We start from the raw sequence: 15555 nt of genomic DNA on the forward strand, positions 1-15555 counted from the left end.
TATGGATGCTTTGTAGGTCAGTGTTAGTAGTTCTAAAAGTATGGGACAGACATGTATGGGATAGCACAAACCAGACAGACAGGGGAAACAAACAGGGATAAAAGAAGCTGCAATCATACAAATATACTCACAAAACAACAGAGTGGAAATCAATGGAACAGTAAGAGGGACTAACCAAATGAGAAGAAGACCAGAATATACACACAAATGACTGCTACAAAATCAGACTACACCTTCAACACCAAACTGGGTAGCTGTAAGCCATCACCAGCAGACAACAGAGGCAGCAGTGAGGTTTAAATAGAAGCATCTGCAGAGTGATAGGTTGGGCTACATAGCAAATGGAAAACGCCTGCTGCAAGAAAGGAGAGGACGAAAGGCAAAGGGTAAGCAGCATCCGGACAGCGACAGGATCTCCTGTGGCTCAGCGGATAGAGACGCCGACAGACAAGCACAGGACTGCCAGAATGAATCCTGAGGCATGACAGCATGGTGTTGCATAAAATAAAAACGTTCTTACATAGGGTAAAGCATGTGGATACATAGAGTTAAAGGGGTATTACTTAAAATAAACACGATATTAAATGTAATAAAGAAGGTGTTTCATAGGATAGACTTGGTGAAGATTCTTACTCTGGATAAGCATGGTTACATAGAAAGGGATTGTATTTCATAAGATAAGTGTATTGATTCATAGACTAAGGCTACTTTCACACTAGCGTCGTACGACGCACGACGAATTGTGTTGTTGCGACGTACCGACGCTAGCTGTGAATGCGCCGCACATCGGGGGCAGCGGATGCTGTTTTTCAACGCATCCGCTGCCCCATTGTGAGGTGCGGGGAGGTGGGGCCGGAGTTCCGGCCGCGCATGCGCGGTCGGAAATGCTGGACACGACGCACCAAAAAACGTTACATGCAACGTTTTTTGGTGGCGACGGTCCGACGCAACACGACGCAACCGTTGCACAACGGTTGTGACGTGTGGCAATGCGTCGCACTGCGTCGCTAATGCAAGTCTATGGAGAAAAAACGCATCCTGCAAGCACTTTTGCAGGATGCGTTTTTTCTAGAAAACGACGCATAGCGACGCAGTGCACGACACTAGTGTGAAAGTAGCCTAAGAATTCTATTACATAGGATAATTATGAAGACACAAAGAGCAAGGTTATTACATAGGATAAGCATATTGATACATACATTTATTACAAGAATTGCATTATGGTATATAGGCTAAAGATGAGAATACTTACAATAGGAAAGTATTCGCCATACATTGATTAGGGTAGATGCTACATTGTCATGATAATATGTTTTTAGCTACATAGAATGAATGACAGGTATTATAATGAATGAACTTATTAGATGTTTACTTTGTTACAGAAACCGAAAAATAAAAATATATACAGTATATATATGTATTATAGAACATGAAAAATATGCATGATTAAAATGAGATTATGAAAAAAGGCAGCTTGGTGGCTTTCCAAATATCTGTGTATTATGGATAAGTTCTGTTTATCAGTTATTATGTCCAGTTTTTTAAAAGCCTGAGCTGGATTCAACTGATGACAAAGTTGTGCTCCTTGTGCACTGCTCCGGCATCCATCTTTTCTGATCTGATTCTAATGCCAATCTTTCAGCAACTGTTGATGCATCGGACATAGACATTTTGAATTGAATCAATTGGGAAAGGGACATAATTCTCACTTGTAGTTCCATGTTCCATGCTTCCCTTGGTTGACAATTGTATTAAAGCAACCTTTCAGGTATAATGGAGGGCCATTTTCAAGCCAATATCAAAACATCATACACCATATGACTTCATTCATTTTTATATCCAAGATGTGGCCAATTACGCTTCCAATCATCACAGCCAGTTACCATATTAACTAAAAAAAGTGATACAAGAAATTAAAATGGATTAAAAATCATGCAGCGATCATAAAAATCTGTATGATCAAAGTGGTCAAATCCCTGTAATGCGGTCCAAATATACAGAATAAATATTGGATAGCTCATCCAAAAATCTGACCAAGGCAGTATTCATCTAAAATGTCCCTAGATGCATAACGAATTCATGAATTTTGCAAATGAATCATGTCACTGTTCAACTTAGTCACACATTATTAGACTAGATATGCCACATATTTATTCTCATAATAATCGCTATTCCCTATAATACACCTAGTACACCCCATTTTTAATAAGTGCTTGTGTGTGAGCACAATTTTCCGTGTGTATTTAGTCAATTTTGTGGTGTGAACCAATTGTGGGTTCTGTTTATCAATAAAGATTTGTTTGAATAGGGATTATTATGAGAATGATTTGAGACCCTGATTATAGATTTATTTACTCTAAGTTTATGCCACATATTTACCCCCATGCCACATGGCTACTTAGCTGTAGTCAAGTTGTATATCTCCACACCGGTGACACAGTCTTAGAGCTCGTTCACATGTCCGATATTTTCACATACGAGAAAAATGGACTGATTTTTCTGATCAGCGTTTTATCAGAGTGTGGTCTGAGTGTTATTCATTTTTCTCGTGCGTTGAAGAAAAAAAACTTCTCCATTCTGACGATCCTTAAAAATCAGACTGCACTCGGATGTCATCATAGTGCTGTCTGACTTTTTCACGGACCTAATGCCTTGCATTGCCGATGTTGATCCGACGGTTGGAACAAAATTGGGCATATGTCTCCATGGACATGTGAATGGCCCCATAGACTATCACAGGTGCAAGTGATATCTTTGAAAAACACGGATCGCACTCATACGTAAACATAAGACGTGACTTAGCCCTTATAGATTGTTGTACTGCTGCTTGAACACATAAATAAATCTGCCCCTAAATATTTTACTCCCCATCTTCCTAGCCTTGAGGCCAATGCATCTGCAGCATCACCACATCCACAAAAGACACATAGAAACCATGCAGACGCCCTCCCATTCTCTCGAACATGTATGGCCAAGTACAAGAGGGAAGTGTGGTTCCCAACGTGGACGTATCCTCTCTAAAAAGATATGCCACATGCGATGCATTTTTTACCAGTTGCATACATCCACACATTACCTTTGTGACATACAAGGAGATTTTCCTAACAATTGAACAGCATAAAAAAAAAAGGGGTTGGTTCACACACTGTGATCATATCATGGAAAACGTAGTAGTTTGTCCATGAATATGCAAAAAAGCACAAAAAAAATTGCAAAATGATTACATTTTAGGATAGCCCCCCACCCTGGAAATTTACAGATTATTGTGTAACGTAGAAATATTAACTCATCTCCAGTTACCGATTTGATTATTCTCAGGATACAATTAGAAGACCTATATTTTATAGAATTTGATGGGAATGTTGGCATATTACATACCCAGGCATCTGATATCTCACGAGCTTCCAAAATCTACTGTTTGGAGACATATTATTCCTAGACTTTTCTTCCCACTTTATAATCCCATTTTGCTTGATTATGTATCTAAGAGACTCTTGCATTTCTGTCTCCTCATTAAAGTCACCCAGAGCGATTATAATCATCTTAATATTATTGCTTAATAGGGCACTGTGGAGTCCGACTTGTTGGTCATACAAAGAATCCAAAGCTTTCACGTGAGAACTAAGGATGACAATGAGCCTTCGACTTTTCTCTATATTTTCAGTAGATGAATATGCCACATCTGTGGAGAAACACATTCCTAGAATTAGTTGTTACAAAATCAACATCTGATATAGTTATAAGATGAATCAACAATTGTTATTGATGGACAGTGGATCACTGTCCTCTGCTTTAACAAACTTCTCTAAAATCTATAAACAGCAACTCTGTGTCAGACACATTACTGACACTTAGAAATGGGTAATATGCACTAATGGATTTTCACGGACGTATCTTGGTGCAAAAAATTATACTTGTGAGGACACACATCCAGCTGAAATAGTCACTGGTGCCGGTGTGCCCCCCTCCACCTCCGGGTCCCGATGCAGCTGCCCTGGTGATGCGTCCGCCCCTTGAACACCATTCTTTATGTCATCAACTAAAGGCAGAAATTTGATATAGCTGAGAAAAGGATTCACAAGCTTCTACTGAATGCACTAGGAGCTGCCCAAACTCTGCATGCACAATGCCAAAACTAATGCTGTATAGTATTAAAGGGAATCTGTCAGCAGATGTTTGCTATTTAATCTGAGAGAAGCATAATATAGGGCAAGTAAGCCTGATTACAAGGATGTGTCACTTATTAAGCTGTGTGTTGTAGTTTCAATATAATCCGTGTTTTATCAGCAAGAGATTATCACTGCCTGACTATGTCTCTTGCGTAGACCAGTCTGGCTAATTGGTGAAACCCCGCCACCACCACTGATTGGCACCTTACTGACAATGTACAGAGGAAGCTGCCAATCGTGGGGTCTGGGCGGTGTTATACAGAGCTCAGCATTCTGACCATAGCTACATCTACAGTACAGCAGGGAAAACAGGGATTCTATTAAAACTAAACCAAGCAGTCCAGTAAGTGACACATCATTGGAATCAGGCACTCATGCCCTATAGCATGCTTTTTTCAGATTACATAGCAAAAACCTAGAGACAGATTCCCTTAAAGTATTACAACATTATCACATATCACAGTCAGACCAATGAACTTAGTTAGGCTATGTTCCCAGGATGACATTTTGGTGAGTTTTTGATGTTGCAGATTTTCTGCATCCATTAAGTAAAATAGGTTACTTGTATTTTTTAAAAAATACGCAGCTTAAAAAAACTCACCAAAAAAACTCATCGTGGGAATGTAGCCTAAGTAGCCAAGTATAGATAGAGTTTAGTCTCCTTCCAGGTTCAGCAGAGGTCATATAAAGCATTGGCACAGTTAGAATATCAGTGCAACAAAAAGAACTAATTCAATCATTTTTCAAAGGTGCTCAATTTTCTTGCATGATCTTGTGATTTGTAAGGTGTAAATGTATCTCACCTTCTCCCGGAACTGTGTTCCTTCCTGGAAGAAAAAGGTCATATCCACATTTATGTTCCAAAACGTCAAGTAAGATGTTGTTGACAAAATATTCCGCAGGATTATCCAATACTTGTTCATGACAACTTCTTGAATATATAACATATGCATCATAATCCTTCCCATCTGTAAAACAAAGCAGCCCAGTATTTGAATGTAGGGTGAGATGTAGTCTTTAAAACAAATGAACATTAGTAAAAAAAGAAAAAGCCAAACACAATGTCAAAATGTTGAAGTGATAAGGTCAAGAATATGTAAAAATGTTTCCTCTTTGTATTTCCATGATCCCTTCCCACATCCCCAAAGTTCCATCTTGTTTGTTTTTTCTTTAAGCCGTATCCGTCTACTGTGTGAATATATATAAAAATGAAATGAAAAAAAAAAGACTTACCATTTCTTGCTCTGTAACTCTTGAAAATGTCACGGAATAGTAGGACTAAATCAATTTTCAGACGAGTGTTACATGCACACAATAAACAACATAGAATTCCCAGGCAGACAAACACGACAATAATGTTGTATGTGTTATTAAAAGCTATAAAATAGAAAATAAACCAGTAAATTTCAAGCATAAAAATTGGATCTACATACCTACAAAATAATATTAAAATAGCTATTATTTATAAATCACATTTATAAAATCTTTCCAAAATATATTTATTTAACTTACAGCTACAAGAGTAGGTGTAAGTGACAAATAACTTAACTAGGTATGAATGTCATACCAAAGAGTTAATAGCCATTAACATATAATGTAGCACACGGCCACAAAATAAACACCTTAAAAATGAGTGATAATACATAGAACAACCACATGATTGCAGCCAGGTATATCATTCTCCTAAAAGCTCACAGATAATATACTTTGATAAAACAATTTGAACATCCAAAAATTAGTCCGGCGCTGAAGCTCAGACAACTCTTCCCAGCGCTGCTGCAGGTGATTGAGAGGTTTCGTCCTCTGAAAACAAAAGTGATAGATCTATCAAACACCAGGTGCGGAGCTTGAAGAGCTAGCCGTCGGTGGAGCTGGACTAGTCTTCTCTCCAGCATTGGTCCATATCCGGATCTTCAACGTTTATTATCTCTCAAGATTCGTTTTGGGCAGCATGAAACGCCTGACAGGTTCCCTACTTACCCATAATTCATTCATGCCATTAAAAGGTTAATTTTCTTCTATAAAGGAAAACCCTACAGAAGAAATGATGCACATACACACTTCTTATAACACCTGGCACATTCCTTTGTCCCTCCCTTGATGTCCAATATCGCTGGGATCAGCTGACAGTCAAATGTGTATTGGGGCCTCCCGCTGTGAAGGAGAGAATGGCTAATGCAATCAATTAATAAACCTTATATAAGCTAGTTCAGATATGGTGTAGCAAGATGGTGTCTATTTCCTGGAGCAGCACCCTGGAAGGAATGTGAGGAAGGCACTGAACATTGGACATTGGATGAAGACACCATATATGGAAGTGAAGTTGGAATGGACCTATCATAGACTGACATCATTACTATTCAGAAGTTGTGCAACATCCATTTCCTGTCTTAGCATGGTTATTTGTTTCAAGAATAAAAATTCAGTTGTGTGCTAGCCTTCGCTGTGTAAGGAGCATATATCCGCCTCCTGTGTCTGGTATCTCTCTTTTATGCGTGCACTTGGCTCATATTTAGGCCAGGAACAGGCAATCATTTAGATCTCACTTTAAGAGATCACCCCCACACCGCCTCTCCCATAAGAAATGATGCCAGGGCAGATACATGTTGGGCAGTTTGAATTTTAGTGCCAACCCTTTTGTTACTCAAAAGATAAGTTGGCTGAATTTTACTGAATATATGAGTCAGTCCGGAGAGATAACTGATGGCTGAGTGAGCGCTCAGCCGTCAGCTATATTATGTGTATGGCCAGCGTTAGTTCTGCAAATCTGTGTCTTATTATCATCTACACATTATATAGATGTGACTACCCACATATTCTGTGTATTCTTATGTAAATTATGCAAATATCAGAACCCCTTTCACAGAGTACCTCCCCTTTGTCCATAATTCAGACCTGACTCAGATAACAAACACTGACTGAAACCTGGCACACCTTTTCTAGTTCACATTTTTATTTTGGCTGTGTGTGAAAATAACTAACACATCTGCAGGTTCTTCACAGCACTTCAGTTTCCATCTCACAGTCAGTGTTGCCATAGTGTTGCAATACAGCAAAGCTGTGAGAGCTGCAGCAAATATGTTTGTTATGAGACAAAATTCAATTCTACTGTTCTGTGTTAGTTACTTGTCTCACACTCATAACTCCCCTTTTATTTAAAATAAGCTCTGGAGGCAGATTCTCATTTACATATAAGAAAAACATGGAATTCTCTGTAATAGGACATTGCATCACAGATACCAAGGTATCATTTTATTCTGCTTCCTATGACCTACATGCCCATATAGACAGCTTAGGAGGGTTGATCCTACTGACAAATTTCCTTTGTCATGGTAAATAAAAAGCTTAAAATGTATAACAATAAATATATCCATCCATGGTTAGGTTTTACTTAGCATATAAACAAGAGAAAGCTGGTATGAACTCAAGTTTAATCTGTATACATTAAATTTCCAAAAGTATGTGAACACCTGACGATTAGTCATGGGCAAACGTGCTTGGCACTGCTCGATACTCAATCGAGCATCAGGGTTCTTGATCGAGTAACAAGCAGTGCCGAGTATCTCGTAGTGCTCGGATCCCCGTAAGTCAATTATTTGAGCTCGCCACAGAGAAAGAGAGGGAGAGAGAGAGAAATTTTTTTCCCTTATGCTTGCTACTCGAGTCAAGCACGTCCGAGCATCTGATTTGCTCAATTCGAGCATTTCAGTGCTCGATCATCACTACTGACCATCACATCTGTGTGAGCTTGAAAGATATCCTATTACGAAACCATGAGTGTTTATTTAGAGTTTGGGCCCCTTCTGCTTGTACAACAGTTCCCACTATTCTAGGAAGACTTTACACAAGAACTTGTAGAATTTCTCAATATAACCCAAAGGTGTTCAGTACATCTGGTTCAGGCTCTGTCAAGTCCACCTTAGTTTGTCCACACCAAATTTATCAAATCCTGTCTGTGTGAACCTTATTTTGTTCACTGGTGCAAAGTCATGCTGGAACAGGAAAGGAGCTTTCCAAACTGTTCTCACAAAGTTGAACGCATACAATTGTCCAAAATGTCTTCCTATGTTGTAGGAATTACATTAATCCTTACTGGAAATAAAAGGCATAGGCCAAACCCTGAAAAACAACCCAAGATTTGTATTTCCCATCCACTGAATTATACAGTAGACACTTATACTTGCTGGTTAGATATACTTGCTGGTTAGATATTTTGTCAAAGCATCCTACAATCTTAAGTTTGTCCATTATCCTGCTGTAGTGAAACATGACTCATCACTCAAGAGACCACTTTTCTACTACTCTAGAGCCCAGTGATGATGTGTTTTACACCAGTCCAGCCAATATTTGGCATTGTGTACATCTGCTGGGTCATAAACCATAACCTAAACTTAACCTAATTTCAATGTTTTTAAAGAAGTTCTCCTGCCAAAGTGTTTATCCTCTTAAACCACGACTCCAGAAGGGTTATTTGTTCAGCGCTGGAGTGATACTTTAGATGTAAGTCTCCTGCTCCCGATTCTTATACTCACCTTTCAGTGACTTTACCTTTTACCAAAGCCGCTGAGGTGCTGCGGTGCTATCTTGTGCCTGTACCTTCTGACTCAACACTAAAACGTTTCGGTCCTGTGGACCTTCATCAGTTACTACATCGTGAGAATAATAAAGAAATAAACATAATCATATAACAAAAAAGAAAAAACAAAGCAAAAAAAACATAGGTATTTACAACGATATGTACAAAGTATAAACATGGTCATGTATCAGGAATAAACAAGTACATTATAGCGCTTAGAGACCGAGGCATACCTAATAGTGAGGTGAGAGGAGAAAAGATCTCTTGGCCAATAGAGCCCTATTGGTGTAGCTAAAAGGAAAAAGGGGTGGTATTATTACAATGAGGGCTAATGTAATATAGTGGTCCTCAAGCACTGGCCCCAGGTAAGTACCTTAATGTCCAGAGTGCCTCCAAGATAGCAGCATTGAGGCTGGAAGAAAATAATGAAGATTGGACAAAGTCCTTGTAAGTGAGTCATGCGGCGGAGTCCGGTGGGCGTGGCTAAATACCGATGTGGTGGCGCCGCTAGAAGATTGCGCTAGTTACCTGTGCTGTGTCCGGGTGTAGACGCGGTGTCCACCGCTTGTCCCAACATATGCCGGAGTGCAGTGGACCGGTATAAGCGCTGTTTTATGTGGACGGCATGCAGAGCCGGAAATGACATACAGGAAGTGCGTCATGGGGCTGCCTTGAGTGGCAGTCAGAGGGCGCCCAATAGAGGAAGACAGGCTGTGATTATGGGCGGGACAGTGCATGGAGATGGTTACCAGGTAGTCAGGGAATAGAAGGCGGAGTTCGGTGAAGTACAGAGCATAATGCTGCGTGATAGATGGTAGTGGTGAGCGATGAAGCATGCTCCTATGGTGGTAATAAAGTGTCCATTCCGGTGGTGAGAGCGGAGACTCAGTATAGACGGCTCTAGAAAAACAGATAAATGTGTTAATATGATGTCTAGTATACAAGCACCATCACAATAAAGCAGAGCCAATATGGTACAGTATGATATTCAAACCTCAATAAACAAAGACCGGCTGACTAGGAAAGTGCATTTACAGAGAAAATATAGTCTCTTACATAGAATAGGGGATGTTCTTGGACCTCAAGACATCGAGAGCTGCGGATGTAAATAGTCTGAAGATGAACATCATTGTATATTATTGGATAGATAGGTATACGGCACCCATAGATATGGGAAAAGGTGATAATGGAGATCGTGTGGATTCTTTATTAACCCCGGGATGGAGTACAGTTTTTAAATTAAAGTCTCTAGTGTCCCAAGTAAAACGGGGCCTCCCTTAGTTGGTTTACTGGTTAAAAGACAAGAGGTCATAGTCTCTATTCAGACCTTTGGGGTGTAGGGTATCCAGCGTATGGATCCAATACGCCTCTCGGCGTTTGAGAATAGCAATCCTGTCACCCCCTCTCCTTGGTGTCTCCACTTGTTCTATGATTAGAAATTTAAGTTGGGAGATGTTGTGTCCCATCGAAATGAAGTGATGTGGGATAGGTAACAGTGTGTTCCTGCATCTGATGGTCGATTTGTGCTTGGAGATCCGTTCTCTTATCCGCTGGGTGGTCTCTCCCACATACATAAGTCCGCAAGGGCACTTAATGAGGTAAATTACGTATGAGGAGTCACACGTGTGATACTGTTTAATGGGGAAGTTTCTGCCAGAGTGTGGGTGGTTGAAGGAGCTGCCCCTAAGTACTTTACTGCACTGAGCGCAAGACTATTGAGTTTCAGCTATCTTCCACAGGGACCCCTGAGGAACTCAGCACATTGAAAGCAGAAATCAAGACCAGAACAGACCAACATCGGAGGGACACGGAAAACAGGAAACGCCAAAAGTTCGCTAGAGATACGGAGGACTACGAACAGAATCGTGTATACAGATGGCAGGACAACTATACCTCTCGGCGCACCAACTCAAGACCTGGACACCGTTCCTCAACAGACTACTCCAACTCAGAATCGGAAATGGACAGAGTAGCCTCTATTCCGAATACCTCCCGTTTTTTAGGACAAAGGGGCCCACGAGGGAGAAGACGAGGACGCGAAGGGGCCATGGACACCAGAAGAGATCTGGAGCAGGGGCGAATCACACGGTCTCAGGTATGGAGTCCCTAATCGTAAATATTTCCTCAAGAACCTTGGGGACATCAGAATACAGTGTCCTACAAAAGGGGCTCTCCTTCTGTCCAGCATACCAGTACCGTACGTTCGATTTGGACATGGACCTACAGAGGTTCTACCGCTCCCTACGTTTAAAAGTATATTTTTCTGACCCCCATCATACTACCCCACAGATCCCTGAAAATATTGCCACCCCTCCCCAACTCCTCACTGCTGAGAGTCTAGGCCTACGTTCAAAAAGTCATTTCAGACCCCCACGGGGCTCCCATGCGGTTGAGGCATTCATAGGGTTCATTCAGGATTCCTTCCAGGAACTCCGAACACAGGTCCAACTCGGCCATCTCCATTATCCATCTAATCTCACCAGCATAGAGCAACAAGCCCTACGGTCATTACAGTCAGACACTAGTCTGGTAATTAAACCTGCGGATAAGGGGGGAGCCATAGTCATTATGGACAAGGAGGATTATCTTAAGGAGGCACTGAGACAGCTTAATAACTCCACGGTTTACCATAAACTTGAGTCCAACCCCACAGATTCCATTCGCAACAGGATTTCCAATATACTCAAGAGATATACGGAAATGGGAGTGTTAGACATGAAAACATGTGCCTTCCTTACCAATGACCACCCGGTCATTCCGGTATTTTACATACTCCCTAAGATCCACAAAAACTTAGAACACCCCCCAGGACGCCCCATAGTGGCAGCCACGAACTCTGTTCTGTCCCCCATCTCAATTTTCCTAGAGAGAATATTGACACCTCATATTCGCTCTACACGGTCATACCTCCTTGACACAGGGTCCTTCCTTGACATCATACGCTCTATGGGGCACATCCCCTCAGACGCCATACTGGTGTCTCTAGATGTCAAGGATTTATACACCTCAATACCACACAGGGAGGGCATCACCTCTGTGGAAAAACTCCTAACTAGGGCAGAGATAGACCACAGACAAGTCGCCCTTTGTATAGACCTTCTTACAGTAGTGCTCGATTCCAACCACTTCCTATTCCAGGATGAGTTTTTCCTACAGACACGCGGGACCGCAATGGGCTCCAATGTAGCGCCCCCGTACGCAAATTGCTACATGGCAGATTTCGAGGAAAGCCATATTTATCCCAACAGATTATACATGGACCATGTACTGTTGTGGAAACGCTATATAGACGACATCTTTTGCGTCTGGGGCGGCTCATTGGAGTCCTTGCTACAGTTCTTCGAATTTCTTAACGTCTCATGGCCAGGCATTACGTTCACAATAGCCCACGACCCTTATAGGATGAACTTCCTAGACACAATCGTAATCAAGGACCCCAATGGCACTCTAAGCACCGACCTACATGTAAAGGATACTGATCGGAACAGCCTACTTCACTATGATAGCCTGCACCCTCAGGCTGTCAAAAAGTCTATCCCTAGATCTCAAATCCAGAGGGTATCCCGTATTGTGTCGGATGACAATCTGCGGGCACAACGAGTCTCGGAAATGAGAGCCAAGTTCCGTAACAGGGGTTACCCAACATCAACCCTGAACGATGCAGAAAGAACCCGTAGTGTGACGAGACAGAAAAAAGAACGAATTCCATTCGTACATTCTTATCATCCATATGCATACATATTACATAGGAAAATCCGCCAACACTGGCACCTCCTGACCACTGCTCACCCCAACATTAAGGAGTTTAGGGAACCTTTTCTTCCCTGCTTCAGGAGGGCAAGGAACATCAGGGACACCCTCATTCGCGCAGATTTGGGAACAGGGAAACAATACCCTAAACAACGATTCCTACAAAACCCAAAATATGGCACCTTCCCATGTCTCCACTGCGCTCAGTGCAGTAATGTACTTAGGGGCAGCTCCTTCAACCACCCACACTCTGGCAGAAACTTCCCCATTAAACAGTATCACACGTGTGACTCCTCATACGTAATTTACCTCATTAAGTGCCCTTGCGGACTTATGTATGTGGGAGAGACCACCCAGCGGATAAGAGAACGGATCTCCAAGCACAAATCGACCATCAGATGCAGGAACACACTGTTACCTATCCCACATCACTTCATTTCGATGGGACACAACATCTCCCAACTTAAATTTCTAATCATAGAACAAGTGGAGACACCAAGGAGAGGGGGTGACAGGATTGCTATTCTCAAACGCCGAGAGGCGTATTGGATCCATACGCTGGATACCCTACACCCCAAAGGTCTGAATAGAGACTATGACCTCTTGTCTTTTAACCAGTAAACCAACTAAGGGAGGCCCCGTTTTACTTGGGACACTAGAGACTTTAATTTAAAAACTGTACTCCATCCCGGGGTTAATAAAGAATCCACACGATCTCCATTATCACCTTTTCCCATATCTATGGGTGCCGTATACCTATCTATCCAATAATATACAATGATGTTCATCTTCAGACTATTTACATCCGCAGCTCTCGATGTCTTGAGGTCCAAGAACATCCCCTATTCTATGTAAGAGACTATATTTTCTCTGTAAATGCACTTTCCTAGTCAGCCGGTCTTTGTTTATTGAGGTTTGAATATCATACTGTACCATATTGGCTCTGCTTTATTGTGATGGTGCTTGTATACTAGACATCATATTAACACATTTATCTGTTTTTCTAGAGCCGTCTATACTGAGTCTCCGCTCTCACCACCGGAATGGACACTTTATTACCACCATAGGAGCATGCTTCATCGCTCACCACTACCATCTATCACGCAGCATTATGCTCTGTACTTCACCGAACTCCGCCTTCTATTCCCTGACTACCTGGTAACCATCTCCATGCACTGTCCCGCCCATAATCACAGCCTGTCTTCCTCTATTGGGCGCCCTCTGACTGCCACTCAAGGCAGCCCCATGACGCACTTCCTGTATGTCATTTCCGGCTCTGCATGCCGTCCACATAAAACAGCGCTTATACCGGTCCACTGCACTCCGGCATATGTTGGGACAAGCGGTGGACACCGCGTCTACACCCGGACACAGCACAGGTAACTAGCGCAATCTTCTAGCGGCGCCACCACATCGGTATTTAGCCACGCCCACCGGACTCCGCCGCATGACTCACTTACAAGGACTTTGTCCAATCTTCATTATTTTCTTCCAGCCTCAATGCTGCTATCTTGGAGGCACTCTGGACATTAAGGTACTTACCTGGGGCCAGTGCTTGAGGACCACTATATTACATTAGCCCTCATTGTAATAATACCACCCCTTTTTCCTTTTAGCTACACCAATAGGGCTCTATTGGCCAAGAGATCTTTTCTCCTCTCACCTCACTATTAGGTATGCCTCGGTCTCTAAGCGCTATAATGTACTTGTTTATTCCTGATACATGACCATGTTTATACTTTGTACATATCGTTGTAAATACCTATGTTTTTTTTGCTTTGTTTTTTCTTTTTTGTTATATGATTATGTTTATTTCTTTATTATTCTCACGATGTAGTAACTGATGAAGGTCCACAGGACCGAAACGTTTTAGTGTTGATACTACACAATAAACCTTCAGCAGCCAAATCGAAGTTGAGTGCCGGGTTTTATATTGATTAACTATATGGTGTGGGAGCCTACCCGTGCACCTCTGTCAGCAGTGCTCACGTTTATATTCACCACTGTACCTTCTGACTGTCCAGAAGTTGGAAGTTACATCTCAAGAGCTCAATACAAGTCTATGAGAGTTAGAACGATGCTCTCATAGAGATGTATTGAAAAGTGACCTCTGGTGCACTCCATGAAACACAGGAGCTGCTGGCAGGTCACTTTTCGCCAAAGACCGCCCGGAGCGACGCTAGAAAGGATGACAGTGGCGGCAGGTGAGTATGAGACATGGGAGCAGGGGAATTACATTTAAACATAATTTTAAACTTAGATTAATAATCCAGGGTATTTATCAAATATGTAAATCAGAACAAACCCCATAAAAAACAAATTTTATTCCTTAATTTAAAATGCCACCAAACCTGCGGCTGCCACCACACAAACTCACAAACACTGTGAACAAAAAACTGCTAAAGGGATACTTATTCCTGTTGTGGTACCTACACTGATACCTTCCTAGCTGCAGGGGTTGGCACCCTAGGGGGAGCATTGTGGCGCCCCCACTCAACGATGGATAGCCCTAGGGTCCCTAGATACACCCTGCAAAATCTGTTTTGCCCCTCTACCCAGATGAGAAGCTAAAGGATCCCCTAATATCTAAACAAAGGTCACATCTATAACTAAGGAAATCCTGATCCCTAAAGCATATTTAAAAACAATAGAGAACATGTATCTTGGCATAAGTCGGCAATATATATAAAAGTTTGGCATGATACCAATCTGTACATATATATATATATATATATATATATATATATATATATATATATATATATATATATATATATATACAGTACAGACCAAAAGTTTGGACACACCTTCTCATTTAAAGATTTTTCTGTATTTTCATGACTATGAAAATTGTACATCACACTGAAGGCATCAAAACTATGAATTAACACATGTGGAATTATATACTTAACAAAAAAGTGTGAAACAACTAAAATTATGTCTTATAGTCTAGGTTCTTCAAAGTAGCCACCTTTTGCTTTGATGACTGCTTTGCACACTCTTGGCATACTCGTGATGAGCTTCAAGAGGTAGTCACCGGGAATGGTTTTCACTTCACAG

At 41.5% G+C, this 15555-nt stretch overlaps 1 protein-coding gene across 1 annotated transcript in view; it reads right to left on the reverse strand.

Annotated features, from left to right (window-relative positions):
• Positions 1-1112: 1112 nt before the first annotated feature.
• The window catches only part of LOC143816365 (interleukin-1 receptor-like 1), a 153000-nt gene continuing 138557 nt past the window's right edge, over positions 1113-15555 (reverse strand). Inside the window, exons 9-12 of the mRNA XM_077296620.1 lie at positions 5403-5546; positions 4973-5137; positions 3379-3682; positions 1113-1891 (exon numbers count right to left, since the gene is read on the reverse strand). Coding sequence (XP_077152735.1) covers positions 1888-1891; positions 3379-3682; positions 4973-5137; positions 5403-5546 — 617 coding nt within the window. The 3' untranslated portion in view covers positions 1113-1887. The remainder of the gene's footprint in view (positions 1892-3378; positions 3683-4972; positions 5138-5402; positions 5547-15555) is intronic.

The sequence above is a fragment of the Ranitomeya variabilis genome, chromosome 3, assembly GCF_051348905.1.
Source record: "Ranitomeya variabilis isolate aRanVar5 chromosome 3, aRanVar5.hap1, whole genome shotgun sequence".
Classification (NCBI taxonomy): domain Eukaryota; kingdom Metazoa; phylum Chordata; class Amphibia; order Anura; family Dendrobatidae; genus Ranitomeya; species Ranitomeya variabilis.